At 41.8% G+C, this 23571-nt stretch overlaps 1 protein-coding gene across 3 annotated transcripts in view; it reads left to right on the forward strand.

Annotated features, from left to right (window-relative positions):
• The window catches only part of agbl4 (AGBL carboxypeptidase 4), a 162244-nt gene that overhangs the window by 77846 nt on the left and 60827 nt on the right, over positions 1 to 23571 (forward strand). For all 3 annotated transcript variants that reach the window (XM_085928077.1, XM_085928078.1, XM_085928079.1), the window contains exon 5: positions 9364 to 9580. In XM_085928077.1, the coding sequence (XP_085784203.1) occupies positions 9364 to 9580 (217 nt within the window). The remainder of the gene's footprint in view (positions 1 to 9363; positions 9581 to 23571) is intronic.

Below are 23571 nucleotides of genomic sequence, written 5' to 3' on the forward strand. Positions count from 1 at the left end.
TTTGTGTTCTCCAAACAAGGAAGTGTGTGCTTGCTTCAAGATGTTTATTTGTCACTTCCAGTTTACTGTAAAACAAAAATGAATTCAACATATGTTGAAACACCAAAAAAATAGTCAACAAAATCACACGATATATTGTAAATTCACATATATTAAATTCACATTTATTTATTCTTTATTATTATTTTTATTATATATTATTATTTTTATTTAGTTATTTATCTATCTATATACTTACTGACTTACTTACTTACATATTTTGTGGGGTGGATACAGATCAATTTCCATTTTTGTCTCAGTTGATGTCCTGTGGGAAAAATTCTTTGTATGAACAAACATTTAAGGTTCTTCCTTTTTTTTATGGGATGCATAAAATATCATATAGTTACTACCAGCCTGAAATGCTGTACACAATCCTTTCGGCCACACTATAATTTCCTTCCAAACACACAATGCTTTATCGCATGAAACGATAAAATATAAGTACCATATGACATGGTATGCTTTTAGAATTATTTTCTCTATTTATGTTTGACACAACAGGCAGCTGTGTTTTTCACTTGAAATGATTGGCTCTCTATTCTTCTTCTGGTTTTTTGTTTTTTTTGTTTTGTTTTTTATAAGAGTGCCATAAGCCTTTAAGAGCACTGCGGCTCTGGCTGTTGCTGCCACAGGCTCTTTTCTGTAATAGCCTGTAATTCCTTCTGTCTAGTGTAATCACCAACATGGCTTGACGCACACACACACACACACACACACACACACACACACACACACACACATGCGACATATACGCACACACTCGCACGCACAGAGAGACTAAATCTCAAACCAAGTGAAAACCAATGGAACATTTTGGACAGCTAAGTCAGACAGCACTCTTCACCTCCATGTGGTTATTACACAGAATGAGGAGGAAAATGTTTTGGAAGAAAGATGTTCATTTCCTCTTGGAGACTTTCAAAAACTTTCCTAAGACAAGTAACAATAAAGTAATTTAAAGGAGACAGAAAACTGGATTTTTAAAAATGTAGGCATTTTTTAAATGTTTTGAATGCAATAAAAAATTTGAAAATTTCAGAAAATTTATTAAATTTTTATTGAAAAGTACCACATTAAATTCTCCATATTGGGAAAAAGCTAAAATTATATAATTTAAATAAAAATAAATTGTGCTTTGGGGGGTGATAAAGGATTATATTTTGGTGGAAAGAACATCACAAAAATAAACAGTTTAAATATATATATGATTATTTCCAGAAATCATTTGGGATAAAGAGGAGGAAAGTTTTTAAACCTTCAGTAAACAAAAATCAAAATATGAAACGGAACGGAATGGAATAGAATAGACAACTAAGCCAGGGTCTAGTCTGACCCTGAAGAGAATAAGAAAAGGCATTAAAAAAAAAGGATAATGGGGTGAGCGACCTCCCAGAATTTGGCGATGGATACTTGGAAAGTACTTCACAGTGACCTTTTCTCGCTTTGTGAGTTTCTTTTCCATTTTGTTTACAAGTCAAACAGAGGGAGTATTGATCAGTTCTAGTGTCCTTTTGGATTGCCACAGAACATCCCATCCTCTCTTTGTTCTTCCCCTGATTGTCCTGTTGCACACAGAAAGATACTGCACGTGCTACCACCAAGTACGCGCGTTTGTCTGATTGTGTGTGAAGAGCCCACGTGCCCATACCAGACGAACCCCTCCCTCGGTGGCCGAAGAAGTTAATTGGCAGCATGTGGCTGTCTGAGAGGCCAAGTAGTCGTCCATTCCGTCCTTCTCCCTCCATCCCCACCTGTGTGTGACACCAGTTTGTGTATACCGTACGTGCGTGTGACTGATCTACCGGGGGTATAGAAGTAGACAGGGCAGCAAGGACCCCAGCTGCTGCTATTGTACCAAGGGAAATGTGCAGAGACAGGCTAGCATATTTGTGCCAAGACAAGCAGGAGGGGGGGGGGGGGGGGGGGGTAGAGAGTGACGAGGGAGGTGAACCTGGCAGCAGAGACATAGAGAACGTGCCAGTCAGTGCTATTGTGGCTAATAGTATGGGTGTGATCATGACGCTACAAGTGGTCATCTCAGTAGTATGTTGGACAAGAATGCTAAAATCTTGAGTGATATAGAAGAATATATTGTGGAATATTTATTCCCTAAGAAATAATGGCAATCCAAGGTCAATCTGTTGCCATCATAAAAACGTCAACAATTTTACAGCAGGTGGGGGACTGGAGTCACATGACTTGACTTGAATCAGATTCGAATCAGCGATTTCGGGGCTTGTGAATTATCTTTATCTTATTAAATACTGGCCTTGACTTAACTTCATCCCATTTACATTTGAAAATGTCATTTGAAGATAGTGTGCCTTTTGTTTTTTAAAAAACATTTTTTTGTTTGTGTCTTTGATAGCAAGTGACAATCCACAACACGCAAAATAATGATCTAGTGCTAGACTAAACTAAGGGTTTAAAGATCTGCCTCGTAATTGTCTCAGAGGACTCTGACTTCCTTCCACATTCCCAAAACATGCACGCTAAGTTAAGATTAGTTCATTGAGTTAAATGTGAGTATGATTGGTTGTTTGTCCAAATGGGCCCTGCCATTGACCGACGACCAGTTCAGGTTGCGCCTCGAGTCTTCAGCCCACCTGCAACCCAAATGAGCACATGGCATGCCATCCATTTCAATAGAACGAACAAGTCAGACTCACTTAATATGAATCCTTCAAGAAAATCTTATCTTCCAGCCATGTGAGCAAATATCAAAATTTCAAAAGAATTGAATAAAATAAAGAAATAAACGAATAAATTTAAAAGTAAACAACTTGACGAGGGATTACAACTCCCTGTCGGCTTTTGCATTTCTTATAAACATCAACAACAGAAGAAGCAGGTGAGCTCATCTCTGTTAGGAATTTCGGTGCCATCAGAACGTGTCGCATGTCGCAAAGCCTGCCTGAGAGAATGACCTCATCTCACACACACACAAACAGAACTTCTACGCTCAGGAGGATAAACCATTTTGATTCAGAATCTGACATCAACCGTCTGACTCACTTTGGGAGTCACACACGGTGAGGTCATGAACGCTTCTCTCCTCCACTCACGTTTAGCGGGGACGATATTACTCGATAGACTTCTAAGACCAACGCCACAGTTGTACCTCAACTGTCACGTCAATTTCGAACACGCTCAGGTAGAAAGAAGCTAGCGTTGCGTGTATGTTGCATCCTATTTTTTTTGAAGTCCCTACTGTCTTGAGACATCGTTTTTTCTTTTTTATGACGCAGTTTTCATTGGCGCCAGGCTGTCTGTTCGGCCCGCCGTTACACACGCACGCACGCCCTTGCGCACACGCACTGATAATGCGCTGGGAGTATAATGTTGCACCCAGGGAAATGCTGCATCACACAATTAATGGACGGACGCTTTCTGTTGTTTACCGCAGGGGCTTAACGCTCATCGCTTTATTACATAGGAGCGTCTATTCGATATTCTTTCCGTGACTACATGTGTGTGTGTTTAATGTGTACCTGCACACCTCCGCCCCCCCCCCCCCCCATTATTCCAAATGAATGTGCACCTGCCTCGTTGCCCACAGGGAACCGGTGGCGCCACAGTGGCGAGGGCACAGTGATCATCTGCTTACTGCTAATTGCCACAGAGGCCCACAACACACAGAGGAGCTCGTAGTTTATGTCAGGCCCAAATGACTAGCTTCAATCCATCAGCCAAGAATACAGTCTGACAATGTAATTGGATATGTGTGTTACGAGCTGGACATTGACCAGGCGTGTGACGCGAATGACGATAAAGCGAAATACGTGGGTTTCCCAAATGACCAGAAAAATATTTGTTTTGTTTTGTTTTTTGCAAAACCTTTTCGGTACCGTCATTATTCGAGAGTGACATATAAGATGCCACATGTCTGCAGGCCCCCTTCTGGTACAAATAGGTACTGTCACACTTTCCCGTTTTGAGAAATGAATCCGATTCAGCATGTTAGCCTACGCTCACTTCAAAATTATTTAGTCATATAGTGTTTTATTTGTGTCAAGCTGCAATGTTTTACTGAATGACAAAAATGAATTAACATCTAGTGATGTCATGTAATAACTTAAAAACTAACGTTTAAAACTGTCTCCAAATGCAAGCATACATTCAATAAATTAAAGGATAGAAAATATGCGCAACAGTTTGACAGTTATGACTGCAACATCTAACTCCATAACGCCCCCACCAAAGTCTTTTTCGGATGATTTATTCCATGGAATAACTTTTTTTCTTCTTCAATCTGACATAAAACTAGAAAATACTCGAGGGGGGAAAAACAACATGACGAAATGAGTCACCAGAGAAGATGGATTTCCAGGCACAAACAAAACAGATCATACGAGGATAAACAGCCACGCTTATGTACTCGGTATTTAACATACAGCGGCATCCCAACAAACTAGCATCCTCCCCTGAGTGTTTTATTTAGATGAAAATCTGAGATTTATGACTCCTCTCACTGTTTTATGGAAATCCCTGCTCATTTAATGTCTGCCGCATATATTCCCAACTCAGGTGCAACTCAGTGGGTGTGATACGACAGCAGCCAACATAACTTCAAATGTTCACTGTTGACGTTGCCGCCTTTGGGATTTGTCGAACAAATTCATGAACTAATTGAGTCGCCGATGATCAATATTAGCGCAAACACTGTACGTGTGGCTTCAAACAAACTTTTTCTTTTGCTCTTCATTCGGAAACATGTCTGATATTTATTTTAGTCACCTAGTAAACATACAAATATACCGTCCTACCACGTAACATATACTAGCCAAATCTAGCACAAGTTGCTTGCTAACAGCTAAATTCCTTCATTTGCATCTAAAAAGAAGACTGATGCCTCAAGAATTGATACGCCGTCATGGGTACACTACACACACATGAATAAACATACACATGTGCGAGATTACTGGGAAGTTGTTTCTTAGGTGACACACAAAACAAGGACGTGGGCCCACGTTTGACAACAATAAGCCAAGCTAACATCTGTCCTCGTTTCCGTTTGCCAAGAAACATTGGCCCGTCGGTTATAGATGGAGTTGCGTCGGGGGAATAAAGAAATGTGTCATTGGGTGTGAAATGTTTGCCAAACTGACTATTTGCCTCAAATGAGCTGCTGGGGGATCTGCAGGACAGCTTCACAAGCTTATTTGAAAACGGGTAACCTTCCTAACTGTTGACGGGATGAACGTTTGACAAGCTCGATGAGACAACAGCGAGGCGGACAATATAAAAGAAGTGTATGCACGTGTGTGTGTGTCCTATTTTGGTCCCGGTTGCCTTTGTCTGTTGGAGTGCTCGGTAGAAGCTCTGACTGATGTGTCCTCTACGCTTGATTGATTCTGAAATATAGACAAGGTGCCGCATGTGTGAAAGTTACCAATTTATAAGCCTTCGTCTTCAAACTTCAAGACGTCTACCCACACCGTCAATACGGGAGCTGAAGTTCCGAGCTAAAGATGGTGAGGCCTCTCTAAAGGCCAACTGTGTCAAATCCTCTGCAGTCTCCGTTATCTTATTACATTCACCAAGTAGAAAAGCTTGAGGTGTTATTTTCCACCCATGATAGTTAGTTCGTTTGTGTGATAGCGGGATCATGCCAAAACTATGCCACCAATTTTTCTGAAACTTGGAGCCACATGTATTGTACATGGCAAGAAACCGTTGAAGTATGTCCAAAAATAATCATGAAATTATTGAAGTCATGATCCATAATCATAGAGAACGCATACTCAGCTTCAACAAAATAGCAGCGCTAGCAATAGCAAGATGGCCGTAGCAAAGTTAGCAAACAAGCCAACGTTAGTCACAGTTAATAATTTAATAGCATGACTTTTTTTCAAAATGGAATTTTTGCTCTGCTTTTTTCTACTTTCATTTATTGGTAAACGAAAGATCAACATTCTTTTATTTTCAAGAGTTGGATATTCTGCCATAGTTTCAGCAAAGCTCCCATAGCCTCAAGGTCAGCGTGAGGTGTGCCAGAAAGTACACAGCAAATGATTTATTTATGTCTTTTTATTTCTTTCCTTATTTATTTATTTTGAAATCAATCTCACTGTCGTTTTTTGTTGCACATCCGAATAAGGATGCGCTCAGACGAATTATTATTATTAATGGAACTGTCAACCAACACTGCCACAGAATGCAAATGGTTTTGCTAGCACAGCAGGACTTCATGTCACTTTATGGAACTGCTGGTGGCATAGAATAATTCATGATTATCATATTTTGAGGAGTTGTGTGTTTTTTGGTGGGCGTTTTTTTTTTTTTAATATTTCACAAAATGGATGTTTCCTTCTCACCAAGTCAGGAGACTCCCATGTAGCCACAGTAAGGTTGACTGCAATTTCATGTTACTTTGTTGAGTTGACAGCACCTCACATCTCATCCATCCCTTTGTGGTACTTTTTTTTTCATAACCTCCCCTGAGACTTGACAGAGCATCTCTATATCCATCATTTTCTACAGCGCTTGTTTTCTATTTCAGCTTACTTTTACCAAGAGGACCCCGTTTATGACTTTTTAAAAAAAAATTTTATCAGGGCTCTTTTCTGCTATCTTCTTAGCTTAGCTGATTTCTGCCTTATACATTTACATTCTGTCTGCTTTGGTCTACTATTTACTATTTTCCTTGTTTTGATTCCACTCTGGAAGTTAACTCATCTCATGACCTTGACTAACTCACATTAGGTGTGAGCGTGTTACTTTGTGTTTTGTTGTTTGTGTACGTGTTTGTAATCACTGAATTGTAAAATCACGTGTGAGCGTCTTATCATCTGGAGGGAAAGTGTCTCCATTTTTTTTTTTTTCTTTGCCTTCATCCCACATTGTGATAATTCTGTTTGGGAGCGACGGCACTGTACCACGTCTAGAGATGGGCAGGGGAGAAGGTACCATTTAGATAAAACAAATTGCCAGCTGCCAGGAAGGAACAGCCACTGCTTAGATTAAACCTGAGGGACTGTGTGTGTTTTCCTCAAGCTTTTTTTTTTTTTTTTTTTTCCCATTTGTGTTTGTGCCCGTGGTTATTTAAAGCTGGTGCAGCTCCTCACGTTGTTCAAGCAGGCCTTACGGGCAACCACTTTCCAAATGAAGTCAAAGAGCATTTTTCCCTGGCCTATAACTATAATGCCATGACAAGCCGCAGTAATTAAAATCAATAGTCGGGACTTTTTCAGTCTTCGGCAAGGTCACACGGCATCGCATTGAACGGGAGAAGTCGAATATGAGAGTAATTTCTTGAATAAGCAAAGAAATGTGTAAAGAAATGGCTTTTAATCACATTTAACCGAACATGGCCAGTGGGGGAGGTTGACATCTCCGTCAGCTTTTAATAGTTTTTCAAAATGTGTTGACCTTGTAGGATTCTTAAGAAAACAGGTACAACACTCAGATTCATTCTTCTCCAAACTGATTTTAAAATAAAAAAAATATCACTCATGACCTAACTACTATTTGATCTTCTATGGCACGTTGACTCAAATTTATTTTTTGCAAAAAATAGTCACTCAGTCCCATGCAAATCCTTTCAATGTTCTTTTTTCCCACAATCCCTTTTTTTTTTTTTTTTTCAAACATACCCGTTGTTAGTCTGTTTATGTGCAGTCCTGTCAAATGTAACAAAGGCTACCAAAATAACTGATGTCCCGTTGGGGTATCGGGTGCAGGAACTGAGTATGATACCAAAAAGCGCTAGACACAAGTCAGTCCGTTGATAGTTCAACAGAAAACGGTCACTGCCTCTGACAGTCGAAACGGGATTAGAAGACTAAGCAGGGGCAACCTGAGCCCAACTCTAAAGGTGGCTTTTATCTGTCGCCTATTCTGATACATTATGTGCTTGAACAAACACATCAAACTGTCTTTCCTCCCCTGCCTCCTTTCTCTGGGCTGTGAGTCAGACAGGAGAGGTTCAGAGATTTAGCGCTGAGCAGTCTGTCCTGCGTGTTGATTGTCAGCCCCCCCCGTTCCTATCACAAACCCGATAGCATCTTCATCTCATCTCGTGCCAGAAATGCTCGCTCACTACAGGCGGCCCTCCGTCCCACAGCCGCTATACACGCAGCTAACCCGCTTCCCGGATATCAACGGGTGGATCTGCCATCTTCCCACTCTTTTATCTTCTCCTTATCTCCTCATACCACCTTTCTTCCTGATCCAAACACCCCAAACCCATCAATCAGTCATCTTGGTCCTCCTTTATCCTCTTCTCTCCTAGCGAGGCTTTTTTTTTTGCGGCGGAACTGTTTTTTGTTTTTTTTTTCCCCCATGCGTGGACTTTTTACTGTCAGAACCCTCAGAAAGTGACAGCGCTGCAGATATTTGGAGGTAAAAATGACAAGGTGGGAAGGGACGCGCAGGCAGTCACATGCACCGCCTGCTATACCCTTCGCCTCGGTGGTGCGAGTAGAAAAGGGAGAGAGGAAGATGTTAGATGGATGAAGGGTGTGAACACAAAACATGTCGCGTAAGCAGAGAACTTGTGCGCACTGCAGTGATACCAACCCGCCTCGCATTGATTCTGCAGGCATCCACTTTTTTTTTTTTGGCCTATAGGTGACACGCCGTGCATCTCGCCGTTCTGGAAGGTCGTCACGAAGGAGAATACAATAAAATGGGGTGTGGTCTCTTGCTGGAAAATGACGTAATTGTTGACAAGTCATGTTTGACCAGTTCTGGAATGGACCGGCTGTTTGGGAATTTACTAAAATTCCTGATGGCCACCACACCCCTGCTAACTGGCTAAAATGAAAAATAGAGCTCCAATTTTTCATTTTAGCCAGTTAGCAGGGGTTAGGGATTAGGGTTAAAAAAAAAAAAAGTTGTATTGATTATTTAATTATTTATCTAATTGTTAAAAAATAAATAATGGACTGAGAAGTTACTTAATTGTTTTTGTAAATGCTGTAATAGTTTTATGAATCAATTTTTCCAAAAATCCAATGACCGGGAGGTGGACCAGCATCAGAATTTATCCAAGCCAGACTCGTCAATTTCTGTTGTTTCTTCCATCCTTATTGAGCAATTCATAAAAGTCAAGTTAATCTTCTGCCATATCTGTAATTGAACAAATTCTGTCACACAGATGAAAATGTGATCGAGTGATAAAAATCAAACTGTGCCTTTGAATGTCAACACAGGCGCGAATAATCTGAAGGCCGCCTACTGATGGCATTTATGATGTAACTTTTTTTTATATAATCATCCCTTTGTTGATGTTGCATTTAATGTATTTTTTTTTTAAATACAGTTAAGAACAGCTCCTTGCTTAGATTAATTTCTCATTTTTTTTCTTGACTTTTTCAGGCAGAGGCTTCCTGCCAAAAATGTCTACTACTACCGCTGCCCAGACCACCGGCGCAATTATGTCATGTCGTTTGCCTTCTGCTTCGACCGAGAAGGCGACGTTTACCAGTTTGCCTACTGCTACCCTTACACCTACTCCAGACTGCAGCATTACCTCGCCAGCCTGGAGCGGAGGAACCTTCCCTACCTGCGGAGGGAGCAGCTGGGACTCAGCGTGGTGAGTGAGGGAATGAAGTGTCTGTGGTGTTTATCGCATGCAAGCGCTGCAGCAGGGAGGTCAGCGTTTGGGTGGTGTGTGTGTATATGTGTGTGCGCTGGGAGTTAAAAGAGGCCAGATTGGTAGTTTGGGTGCGCTCGGCGGTCATAACGTCAGCCTCTCATGTTATCATTACCAATGTTGCTCGCTAGGTTATAAGCCCCAAGTCGTGTGTTTGTGCACAAATGTGTGTGTTGGATGTGTCATGCATAGAGCTCTCACCTCTGCAGCAGCGAGTGTATCATGTGTGTCGCCTCCAGTCTCGTCTGCTCTTATCAAATAATTGTAGGAGAAAAACTCATTAGAAATGCTTGAGAGATTACGACTTTTTGCTTGTGTCCTGCTAACATTTGTCAAGGAAAGCTTGCACATATGAAAGTACGTCCATTGTAAGGTTCACCTGACCATAAAATTGAGATAAGGCTGTGGAAACGTTGAAATCATAACATGGAGATGGTTAATGATGATGGTATAGTTATTTGCTAGAGAGACCTGGAAAAATGTGGGTAGGTGGCTAAAAATAGGTACGGGGAACTTTTTTTAAGGGAGAGTTTTATCTATCCAGTCATTTGGCTCAGACAATTGAAAAGAATAAACACACGGACGTGAGAATTTGTCTGAATTATCAGTCGAAAATCAATGGGTTGTCCACTCATTAAAATATTCTCAATCTTTTTTTTTTTTTTTTACACGAAATCTCCCTCCACTTCCTGTTTGAAAGCCATGTCGTTTGTCTGAGTGAGACAGAGGGTGAGAGAGGAAGGACAGACACGCTTGGTTTGGCTCAGTATTAGTATTCATAGTCATAGAGAGCTTTTATGGCCGTATTTTTCTCTTTATGTTCTCCGGGCCTGGGTGGCAGACAGCCCAGCCCGGCCCCCTCATATCTCTTTCTGTCTACTCTATGTCGCTTTTACCCCTCCACCAGCAGCAGTCCTCCCATCTTTTCTCGGACCCCCTACCCCCCCCTATCGCTCCCCTATCTAATGCAACACCAAACACTCACAACAGGTCGGGATGAGGGAAGCTTTCTAGCCGCATCAAACTGTAAAAAGACGCGTTTTTATTTCTTTTTATTTTGTTTGCAGGGACGCGTTCACCTTCTAATGGCTGCACTTATCTTGCGAGGATGCAAATAAGAGCCAGGGCCATTTGTGGCCACATTCTTCTTGGCGACTGACTCATTTGTTTCCTGTAATGTATTCCTATGAAGCAAATCTGCTGGGAAAGTTGTTGTTTATATACCTGCTGCTCACGATCCGTCTCATAAGGCAGGTACTTTTATATTGTCAAGCTGAATAATGTGTTTTGGAACATAGCGCCCGAAAAAGACTTCAGTGAGGTTGTTAATTGAGAGATTGAGAAAAGCTTGGGATGAATCCAAAGGGCAAAGCAGCAGCAGCATTTGAATACAATTTTCAAGTCAGTCTGGCAATTATTGATTCGCTTTCACTTTCTCCCCATTTTTATCTTTCCAATTGAGACAACAAAGGCCATTCCAATAATAAGACACACAAGAATTTTGGCAAGTCTGGATGAATTTGCCCAATCTTCGATGAATTTTCTTCACATGAACCGAGCAACAAAAACGCTGATTGATTGTAGCGTCGAAGCTTTATGACCCAGTAAAGCTTGAACGTTCATATACAGATATAACGTGACATCTCCGCCAACCCCGCAGTAAAATTCAGACTGCGACAGTCAGCCATGAACATTCCGATGTGTCTTCTATTGTGGGTGGAAATGTTTAATTGGCGCATGACTATAAAGGGACGTCTTTGAATTCCAATTGCCGCTTGAATCATCTTCAGCATTCTCCTGTCACAATAGTTCATCAAATTTTTCAGGGACAATGAGTCTACATTAAAAGATTTGGTATTGATATCTTTTTATGAGCTATAGCTATTAATATAAACACTACTTGACTGCAACCAGCAGAGGCGCCATTGAGTCAGGTAGTTTGCTGTCTAAAGATGGCAACGGTTTGTTAGCTAGGGAACGCTATATGCTAACGCTAGGACAACCCCTTAGGGCAGCAGTATTCCGAGTTTGGAAAATTCTGAATATGTTCCCATCCCAAAAATAAATTGAGCAAATTAGTCAAATGGCCTCTGTACAACTCAAATATTTTGTGTCAACCAGTCCACTGTTGTAACTGTAACTGGATGTCGAAACACTTACACCAACTTGCACACACCAGACATAAAGATAAAAACATTCAAGCAGGTTCATATACTCTCAGGGGATTTCTTTTCTCTCTTCCTCTGCACCTCTGCTCCCCATCTCTCACAGTATTCCCTTTTGTAGATCGCCCTGACAATATCTGAGCCACCCTCTTTCCTCCCCTGAGGCGCTGACGTCTACAGAAGCACACATCGGACCTGTTCAAATACCAACAAAAAGCATGAAAAGGATGCTGCCGTTTTATTCAAAGTATTTTCTTATTCTCCAGACATAAACTGAAGGCACTTTGTTTGGCCCTCTTGCTAGTAGACTTTTTTTTTTTTTTACTAGCTCCTGTAAAATGTGGCTGCCTGGGAGCTCCAAGCAACCTCCGCTGCTCGATGGGAAGGGAAGGGCAGGTCTGTGACGCTATTAGTCACCTCTGACACGGTGAAGACTTTACCTATAGACCAGATGGAAAGGGGGTGTAGATGAGAGACCTCCGGGTGTGGGAGGTCGAGCCACACTCATAAGGTTGTGTGATCTGAAATCCACATGCAAGCCAAGTAAAAACATGCATGGATGTCATATTTTCCCTTCGGAGTTTTACTCGAGGTCACTGATGTTGGAGTGGTCCACTCTTCTGACTGACTTTTAGTTCCCACTCAGTCGCAGTGTGAATATAAGTGTGAATGCTATTCTGACACTATGGGCTTGATTTACTATGGTTTGCTTGTGCAAAAATGGGAAGAAAAAAAAAAAAAAACGTGATTGCTCTCAGAAGCAGATGTGAAAGTTGATTGCTCTGCCAAGCGAGCAGTTCATTTTCAACGGTCCAGTAGTACTGTATATACAAATAGATTAATTTAGCACGCACAATGTGATTTTTTGCTGTGGCTGAGACAAATTACAATGGCTGATTATACCAGGGGGAAAAAAAAGAAATTCGTTCATGTACATATTTTTAAAATGCCATGAACAAAAAATGTATTGCGTCATATTAGTCAGCAATGTAATTTTGGAGCTTTATAATGATCTGTGACTCATTTCAAGGCCGGTGTATTTTTATCCATTGAAACAGTGTCACGTAAATAGCTGCTAAGGGTCGGTGTCAGCCACAGTAACTTAACATCACTTAGACACTCATGATTGAATTTAATTCCTAATCCTGTCTGCTATCGACATTTGGGTAGCTAGCATGTCTGGGTGTGTGCTTACTGAGAGTGGATTCTCAAGAAGAGGCTTTTTTTTTTTCATTTTGTGTGTGTGTGTGTGTTTATGTGAGGAGAGGAGTGGGCACTGCAGCCATGTCTGCCTGGTTGCCTCTCTCGCCCCTTATCACTGTGTTTGTACACCATGTGCCAAGATCCAATCAATAGCCACTCCACCCATGGAGAGAAGAGAAGGTCAGAAGCCACATTGGAGGTAAGCGGACAAAGAATGGAGACACTCGCATACACCAAAAAAGTGCTAGGAGCATTTGAGACGTTTTCTTCCAGACATTCAGAGATGAGATGAGACCTTACAAGCATGAGTTGGCTTGGTGACACATCCTTTCAGTTCTGCTTCTTCAGTGAATTGAAAGATTGGGTGGGAAGGGTGGTTGAGATAAGCGCAGGTTTTTTGTTTTTTTTAATCGGCTCAGTTCATTTAGTGAAAAAAAAAGATGGCCCTGAGGTTTAGCTTTAGTCAGTCTTGCGTATTTTGTAGTTGTATATTTGTGAAGAAATGATGTTGGCATCCAAAGCTCTTTGTTATTGTTGTTTTCTTGTTTGAGGTAATATTATATGGAAAAAAAGTGTCGAAATTGACTGTTAGAAAAAGCTTGTTTTCTCCACTTTGAAGTCAGAAACTGGTATTTTTGGTGAAACCAACATATATTACTCAGAAAACTGCCAAATCGAGACTTTCTACACTTATCTTTATTCCATCACATAAAATATTAATGATCAGTCAAAATGTTTCAAATAAAAACATTTCTCGTGAAAATAAACACAATTTTTTTTCTCTAATCTACACATGATCTGTACTCATACGCTCATTTGAAAACTCATGTCCCTTGATCAGAAATAGTTGCTTGTCCACATTGAAGCACCATCCTCAAGTCACACGCGTCAGAGCCGACTTCACTCGGAAAAACCAATGAAGTCACATCTCCAAGGACCCGAGATGTAACATGGCAGCGTTGACTGTGACAAATTGCCCGTTTTAATAACCGTAAATAATTAATGGCGGCGTTCTCCAAAAGCTGAGATCTTGACACGGGGCGCTCTCTTCAGTGAATGGCTCGGTGATTGGTTTGCAATGACGAGAGCCCTCCAGCTGGCGGCCTCCTACAAAGGCCAGCGCCTGAATAGCCAATCAGCTATTTATCATGTGGATGAGGTGATGACTGCCTCGTTAGACCACTTGATTGATGTGAACATCCTCTTTGTATTGTGCCAGTGAGCAGAAAGTGCATGGTGGCTGGATGCAAAGGGAATTGGAAATGGGGAGGAAAAAAAAAAAGTTAAAAGAAGCAAATAGATATTTTCTATTCATTCATATAAAGACAGATGTCTTTGCCGAGAGGTACAGATACGAGGCGGTTTCTTCGCTTTGTTAGCTAGCATTCAAATAAACATAAGCAAGCTGGCGCTACTCAAAGAAACTAATCAAGAGAGATTTTTTATTTTTTTTTTGCTCTTTCAAACGTCTGACAGTTCACAAATGCCGTGGCCTTAAAATCAAACAGGCAAACGCAAAGACAGCCAAGGCGTCTTCGTTTAATCAGCGGCTCCAAATTCAATTTCATCCGCGTTGTGACTAAGCTTCTGTTTCCAAACATTAACTCGCTGATATTTTTCTTTTCAGTTTTTGAAGCACAGTGCTGTCTCTTTGCCCGGGGTTGTTCTGCAGCGTATAGCAGGTATTTGGATTTAATAAAAAAAACAAAAAAAACAGAGCTCTTTATCATCTCATAATATGTTTATCACTGCCTCCAGCGCCTCGGCGACAGAATGTAGCATCATTACCGGTTTCTTGGCAGCCATTTGTTTTATGCTATTTTGCTTCATTAGCGAGTGGCCCTTATTCTATCACACGCTTCTTAGATGCCGACCTCTCGTTTGTTTATTGCCGTGATCTGTGGGGAGAAAAAAAAAAAAACCATCAAAACTTTTGAGTTGTTTTCGGCCCAGACGGACAACTAAGAAGCATGATTCATCGTAGCGGCAGATAAGCAGGTTTACTATCGGCGGTACGTAGCCCGGCCTCTTATCTGCGACCGCTGGATCCCCTTCTGGATTCCCGAGGCTTTATTACGCATCACCGCAGTGGCATCTCTCTCCCTACCGTTCCTCTGGCGATGAAGAGCGGCGTAATGAGGGAGAGGAGGTGAGGATCAGGAGTAGCTGGGGAGTGCATTAATCACGCTTGTAAAATGCGTGCTTTGACGCCACAGGGCGGGAACGCGAATGCCTGCGGTGTGTTAAACTTTGCAGGTGTCCAAGGAGCGGGTCAATGGCATGCGGAGGAATTTGCCGGATGAATAGATTAAAGTGTCACAGGTGAAGTTCTCGAGATATGATGGCGTGCTGACCCCTTGTTGACCCTTATTATAATGTTGGCGCCAAAGCATACAGATTTTGGATGATTCGCTCAGAGATAATATTTATTCAAGGAATTGCAATCTATTCGTACCTTAATGGCTTTGCGCAATTTCTCCCTCTGTTTGTCTTGACGCGAGAAGGACGGGAAGCTAATAGCGCGACGAGAGCGGATGTCTGCCAAGGTTGAACCAAGTTGTATTTTTTTCGTAGTTATGGCGAGTCAGACAGGGTGTTCTCCATTTTATGGGAGTTCGGTTCCTACGACAACAACATAAAATTAGTTTACACAAACAGATCAGACCGTTTGCAGTTTATTGAAATCGAGTGAACTCGATTGTGGAGTGTTAATCTTCAAATATAAATACATAAATAAATAAATAAATAAATAAATAGAAATAAAATAAATAAATAGAAATAAAATATTTATAAATAAATAAACAGCATAGTCAAGACAACATTCCTCGCCTTGCTTTATAAGAGACTTTAGTACGATATCAAAAAAATATATACACTTAGTAAATGTTTGAATATGTTTGCTTTTTGTTTTGGGAGATATCGCATTCCAATTTTTCTTGAGGTTTCATACTTTTTGTAGGATATCCTGCTCACCTCTCCAGACTATCAATCTCAGAGCAATTTGGTGAGTGATGGATAGTTGGCAAAGACAAAAATTGGACAAAAGAAGGATTACGTCTCTGAGTGAGCTTTGTGCTGCAGTCAGCAGACTCTTTCTGCGTGTCCCGCACCTTTCGGCCTCCAGAGCTTTTTCTATTGCCAACCTCACAGCTGTTCCCGTCGTCGATCCGTCCTCTTCTGCCACTGGATATTTACTCCGCCTGTTCGCTAGATGATGCCGAGGAGGGAGCGCCGAGGAGGGAGCGCTCACTCCATCTCATTTGGGCGTCGCCGGGCTTCTCGTGTCCCTCGGGGGAAACAAAGAGGAGAAGCAAACAGATAGCATTCAAGGCTTTTAATAAATCAGAATACACCTATCTGACAGTGTAATTGCTTTCCATTGCCTGGCCCAAATTTACCAGCGAGCGAGAGGAAGGTGGCAAGGGAAGGAGGGGAGGGAGGGAGGGAGGGAGGGAGGGAGGGAGAAAACAAGAGAGGGGGAAAATGACAAGGAGAGGAATGCAGAGCGAGCTATACAGTAGATCATTTGTTCAGGGGGAAAGAATGAAAATTAATGAAAAGAGAGTTGCTGCCCCCCCCCCTCCCCTTCCCCAAAAGGCAGCCATGCTTGAAATTCTCTTTGAGGGAAACCTAATTTGTTTTAAATGGCCAAAAAACATATTTCTAAGCAAGAAGGCTAGCGTGGAGCGTCCGTCTGTCTTTTCTATCTTGAGGACGCCATGCTCTGAATATCTCAGCTGAGAAGAAGAGGAAAACACAGGAGCCTGTTAATAACACCACTAACAGCATTCTCTTTCTACATGACTGCACGCCATTTCTCCCTCCTTGAAAGTCGGAATACATATCCACTATGTGCCAAAGTTACTTGCAAAACAACAAGACCTGCTCACTTTTCCTAATCCAATCCAACCTTGCTGAGAACGGGATTGATCCATTTTCAGTTCTAAAATACATCATTTGACTCCTTCACTGCCATTGATGAGAATTGACGTCAATCATCACTTGGTACTGAACTGGCAGTGGATGAGTTAACCACTTTTGATGTCAACTCATACATAGTCTCTAAAACTAGCAAAACATCAAACTAGTCCAATACTTTGGTATCCGTCGTCAACAAGACCCAAAGTGTTGAACGATCAGTACAAGTCTTATTTGTCAATCTTAGACGGAGAAGATTGACTGGAGTCAATATGCCGAGTGATAAGCCGCACGAAGCTCGGATCCAAGGTTGACTGACAGGTGACGGTTAAAGGAAATGATTGCGGACGTGCCGAGGTGGTCTCCTCGCTTTGAGTCGCTGACCTCAGCGCGCGACTCGCTCATGGGAATTTGTCAATGAAGCAGCCCACATGACAATGAATCCTTGACCTCACTTCATGCTATGAGCTCTCAGCATCCACTTCTTCTTTGTCGCCCTTCAAGTGGACTCTTCTCGGCTATGAACGCTTTACTGTTCATTTTTTCTTGCCACTTTTCCTGTTTCCTCATGTGGAATTTCTTTCTCTACTCGCTACACGTTCATTGGCCTTTCCCTTGAATGATTACGTTCGGGTTTCCGACTCTTCAAACCTCCCTCCGGCTCAGCCCCTTTGACTCGGACCAGCAGCTCGGCACAACCGGCGGGTCCTGGAGAGCGCCGATAACAAACTGGTCCAGCCAAGCGACTGATCTTCTCACGCCTTCCCAAACATGGACCCACCTTGCTCTCTCATTCCAAACTCATCTTTTTTGTTTTTTTTCCAACTATTCCTCATTCTTCCACTCCCAAAATGGACAAAGTATATTTCATCTTTCTTTGAATTTTTTGATTTTGATTGTTTTACTTGGGTTGTGTGAGCGAGATGGATGCCGGTATCTTGGTGTCTCTTATAAGCCCCCATGCCTCTTCATCTGGACACCTGTGCACCTTTATATTATGATTTAGTGCCTCTGTTCAGTTGCTTGATTGTCTTGAGCAGGTCTCAGGCTCACTGAAAGAAATGTGGCCTGCTTTTCATCATAGCCTCAGCAGAACACAGCGCATTGAGGAACAAAAACCACAGGGGGAGTTTTCACAATGTCTGTTTTTGCCTCGCAATCTTTTTAAAAAAAAAAACATTTAACGGGTGATTAAAAATCCATTTTCCCTTTTTTCTGGTTCAACAATTTTCAAGATTTTTTTTTTTTCAGTTTGCATTTGTTTGCCTCATGCTTTTGAGGTGTCATTAAAATGTGATGGACAGAATTTCAATGAAAGATCTCTCTGATGTAAATCCTGCATCAGGTTGCTGTGATGAGTAAGCCAGTCTTGCGGGAAATTGCGGGCCTTGTTGTCGAAACTCTTGCAAATACGGGCGTGGCATGTAAAAAGAAAAAACAGCTGTTCGAAATATGTATTTTTGGCTGAGTTTTTTGAAAATCAAAATTCTGCTAAATACTCCTCACAAAGTGCCACAATTTGGACAGCGCTCATTTATTCACTTCCAAAGTTTTCGGTGTCACTTGTCAAATGGCTCAAAGTAATCGATAGACTTTGAGCCATCTTTCCGACTCACCGTCAACACAACTGTCCATCATAAAAGACAGAAAATAAATGCATCCAGTCTGCTGCTTTGGATAATGGATAACTTGTGCCACTTATACACACCCGCATACCAAGTTCGAAAAGAAAGCTCTCGACCCGATGAGACGGTTCCTTCCAGCGCCATTTTTCTTTCTCGGTTGCTGTGGAAACAGGTGAGCAGATTCCCCACTTCAGTCAGCTACTGAAGTTGCTAAATTTCACGGTTGGCGTCTTGCAGAAGCTACGGCGGTGATGCGCTTTTACACACAGCGTATTGTCTTCGGGAGAATTTTCATCTCTATTAAATTACAGAGCGGCGTAGGGGAAAAGTGAGATCGAGGGTGAAAAAGGACAATAGGAAGGCTACTTAAAAAGCCAAGTAACCTTTTGCAGTTTGAAACATGTCGGATAGCGATCCCCTTATGGTCGGCCTTTTGTCAAGCTGTCAAAGTGCCTCCCGATGAATTCCGAACGACGCTCAAGAGGTAGCTGACGTCTTGTCCGAGCCTCTTCTGGTGTCCATCTTTCTTTCATTCATGGATCAATAGTTGTCTTTGTTTTGAATTCATTCCTCTCCACTCTTCTCCTTTCCTCACTTGTATTCATCTTTGACAGGGCAGCCCTAAATGTCTGCTTTAACTTGCCGCTCACAGCCTTCCTCAAAGCACATTTACATACACATCAATCACGCTGTCAATTGCAAAGGCATGACGCCGTGTAAAATCCAGAATTGGATTATGGCCTTGTCTCATTCCTGACACCGACTGCTCTCGACTGGCTGGCTGGCTGGTTGGTTGGCTGGCTGACTAAACTGTCCATGCTCAAGTTGAACAGCTTGAATTGTTAGCGCTGTGTGTCTTTTACCGTTCTGCTTTATATCCACGACACATGTTTTACACACTCGATGAGCTCTGCGATAACACACCGTTTTGAAAAACTTGACAGTTGAGCCGCTAACATCCTCATGTGGAAAAAAACTTTGTGTCTTTGTGTGTGTTTGCAAAGTGTATTTGGAAAAAAAAAAAAAAGAAACACCCACACACACACACACTGCAGAAATATAAATCAAGCAAGGTGATGATAACTTTGGTCTTGACACGGCGATCCATCGTCTTGCCTCGGCACCGAGTGCTTTTTTTTATTTTAGCCAGCAGCAGCGGCGGCGAGAAGCAGCAGGCTGCCACTGAGAGGCTTTTTTGACTAGCGTATAATTGTTTTGGGGTAATGAGCTGGAAAAAAAAAAAAAAAGGACAGAGAAAAGAGGGGGAAGTGCAAGAGAGCGAGAGCGCAGGAGCAATGACTATTATAGATGGCAAGATAAATAAAAGCACCACGGTAAACATGAGTCGCAAAACAAAAGGAGCAATTTGAGAGAGCACGTGTAATTACAGTTTGACCTCCCTACCTCCTTCCGACATCCCCTTTCATTGTAATCTGTAAAAAAAAATGAAAAAAAAACCTGTTCTACATAATGAAGCTTGTTTACGTGCGCAGCGTGCAATCAAAAAAGAAGACTTCATTTAACTTTGCGACTGAGAGGAAATAAGCGGACTATTGCAAGGGAGGGGGGGGGCTTAGTTTAGGGTTAATTTCATTCACTTTTGAAGTTTCTTCTGAACCCAGGGGAAGAAAATTGATTAGGATTATGCATTAAGTCACAGATTAAACAGTTCTGGCGGGATTTGGTAGAGATAGAAATTTCTGAACATACTTTTTCTGCCTTCAGTTCATCAAAACTTGATTAGATTCGACAGGTGGGTTTGGAATTTCTTTTATTATTTGTTGCCATGACATTGTCAATATGTGGATTCACACCAAGTGTAAAACAAAAGCAAAAATAATAATCACATTTATAGATAGAAAACTTCTAGAAACCAATGTACAAATCCATGATTATGAAAACATGACTCTGTTTTTGAGATTTTTTCATGAGATTATTTTTTTTTCTGTTTATTCACTACCATTGACCGCTATAGTCGTCAAAGATTCATTTTAGTTAAGAAGAAAAGGAGGCCATGAGAAGGAAAAGATTACATTCAATGTGATGTGAGCACATCTGCTTGTGTTCACATTTCTTTGTGTTTCTTTATTTTATCTCCACAGGCTGTTTTGTAAAAGAAGGTATCTCCCTCATGAATTTGAGGGCAAACCAAGGGCAAGGAGCAGCTCCCAGGTTGGACTGATAGCATTGATTTGAATCGAGCGAGCTCCGAGAGTGAGCGAAAGGGTCAGTTTGTCTTGCACGACCTTTCCACATTAAACTTACCACTCTTCCTCAGATCAAAATTACCACCTTCCATGGCGATGAGAATTTTAATTAGAACTCTGGGCTATCTCATCTCCGAATGTGTGATGAGCTAAAAGACTAATTCACATCTACCCCCCCAACCCAACCCACCCACCACCGCCACTCTGTCTGTTATTTAATAGGCTCTTTGTTATCTATCTGCTTGGGTTTGCCAGGTACTTAGGGCCCCTCCATTGGAATATTAGGTATTCTGATGAGACGGGCAACTGTGTGCTCCACGCAGATGCTGTCCACTGTAATCAGCTCTCTCAAAAGAACAGCTCTCATATCTCCCGCAAATGTAGCCTTTTTTTTTTTTTGATTGCCAAATACAGAGCTGCAAATTGTTATGAACGAGAGAGATGTATTTATCGGCCGTATGAAAGACAGCGGCACCAAACAATTCAATTCCTTTCAGGTGAATTCACATTGCCCTAATGCATTTTCCCGGATGAGGACGTTTGCTAATGGGGGGCTATGAATAGAATTCCAGTTCACCCCCTCCGAATAGGTTATTAGGGGAGACAACTGTTCCGAATTGAAATTTTGTCGAAATGCTTTACAGCGTGTTCCGTCCGTTTGACAACGTGCTTCAAGGACAACAAAGATGTAACCTCGGGAGAGATTGTGCGGCGACTCACAAAATCAATTCCAAATCCAAGAGACAAACAGCATGTAGAGACCTTCACATAAAAACGGTCAACAAGTGTTAACAACCAGTCCAAAAGGATACAAGTGGTGGGATGACAGTATCAGTTCCAGCAGTTGAACAACCAAAATTGTCAGACTTGCATTTTCTCTGCATCCAAATTGAATTTCGACTTTATTAACAGCAATGCACGTCTTAGCCTTCAACATGAAAATGCTGTGTTCAGCTGACACCTTATCCAATAACAAATTAATGAGCGTGCATAATAAGGGAAGGAAATGTTGTAGAAACTCTTTTGGAGCTTAGTGTTGCTTGAAAAAGGATTGTTGTTACCGCTAGTCGTGTTTATACTTCCTTTTGACCAAAAAGGAAATTATAGTACTTGGGCAGATAATCGGATACGTGTGTATGCTAATTTTATTTTAGCGTGTTTCACAGTCTCCACTTTACGGCAGTACATTTTTGCCGCCCTCATCTCCCAGGAATATAAAAAAAAAAATATCCACCTGCAAAGAAGTAAATACAGGAAGTGAAAAAAAACGACCACCCAAACTGCCGCGAATAAAGCCAAGCGGGATTTGTCGGACGACATTTATTACCATAAACACTCCCCAATCACAAATTACGTGAATTTACAACATTCTAAAGCCCATTCCAGTAAGTCTGACACCTTATCAATGAAGTTCCACTCTATAATTAGTGCCTTAATCACCCTCCTAATTCAACTGCTCCACAGCCTATTACCCCACCCTGTCTCCTCTTCCACTTTGCTCTCCCCAAATAAAACCTGCCTTCTCATTCTCTTTGCCTTTTTCTAAGTCTGTCGGCTTCTTTTACCCCCCCCCCCTTTATCCCGCGTCGCTCCTCAGTCCTTATCATCCTGCCAGCCCAACACTTCTGTCCTTCACCCATGTGGCTTCTCAAAGGGCCAAATGAGCGAATCCTTCTCATTAGCAGTGCATCGGGCCAACGTGCCTGGAGGGAGGAACTCAGCTCAATTCTGAGCTCAGCAAAGCTCTTTGGACTCAATGAGATAGTTAAGCAATGAGGTTTAATACTCGATTGTGTGCGATGCGCCGATGGATGTATTAGCAAGGGAGGAGCTACAGAATAGATTAAGCTAGCAAAGTACACATCTGGAGCCTCTGCTTCATGTACCGCTACACCGACATTATCATTATGTTGCTCGGAGTCGAGGTCGGCAACTTGAAATATGCGTTCCGTATTTGAATACCGCACGAGAAGAACTGCATGTTTTCACTCTTGGCACAATAACACAGTTATGTCGCCACAGCGGAAGCACAAAGTGTCGCTTTTGCTTTTGTGTAATGTGATTTGTCCTAGCGAACCCCAAAACGCCCTCGCCACCTCAACCCTCTCATTAGCCCCTTCCCACCACACGTCCCCCCCCCCTCCATGTCTAATTTCCACACTAACCCAATTAGCATCTCGTCAATAATGCTCAGCATTTCATTTTGCTGCTTTAATTAACAAATTCAATTTACTCAAAAGTGCTGTGAAAACAAATTGAAAGCAGAGGAAATGAAAAGCCCTTAGCTTGAGTCTGAGTCGGGATGTCGCTAAGGTGATTACAGATCCGCCACTTCACTGTTTTCTTGTTTGTTTGACCTCGGGAGACTGTACAGCAGACTCCATGTCAGGAGAGGAGACCTTGCCACGGTTGACGGGGCACCGAGGTGATGCCCTGTGGTATCAATGAACATTCAGGACATTGGTGTCTTAAATAATGTATTGAATTGTCTGAATGAGCTAATCATAACTGGAGCTATGGCCGTATACAAATTTGCAAATATGCTCAAAAAGAGTTCACACTACAGAAAAAAAACCCAAGGCATTTTTCATTTCGGTCCATGCCAATCAAATGTTTTTTATGACCATTTTGAGGCTTTCTGACCTTTTAGGCCCACCATAATTGTAGTTATCCAACAAGAAATGCTGTAACAACACAATTCTACTGTCATATGAATCAGTGACGAATTCGTTTAGAAAGCTTCATTGACTCAATGGAGAGCCGCTCGCTATGTATTGTGCAGAGTTAGCTTGGTTTATTTTTCAAGTACTGTC

This window comes from Syngnathus leptorhynchus, chromosome 13 (assembly GCF_054491065.1).
Source record: "Syngnathus leptorhynchus isolate UIUO chromosome 13, UIUO_Slep, whole genome shotgun sequence".
In the NCBI taxonomy this organism is placed as follows: domain Eukaryota; kingdom Metazoa; phylum Chordata; class Actinopteri; order Syngnathiformes; family Syngnathidae; genus Syngnathus; species Syngnathus leptorhynchus.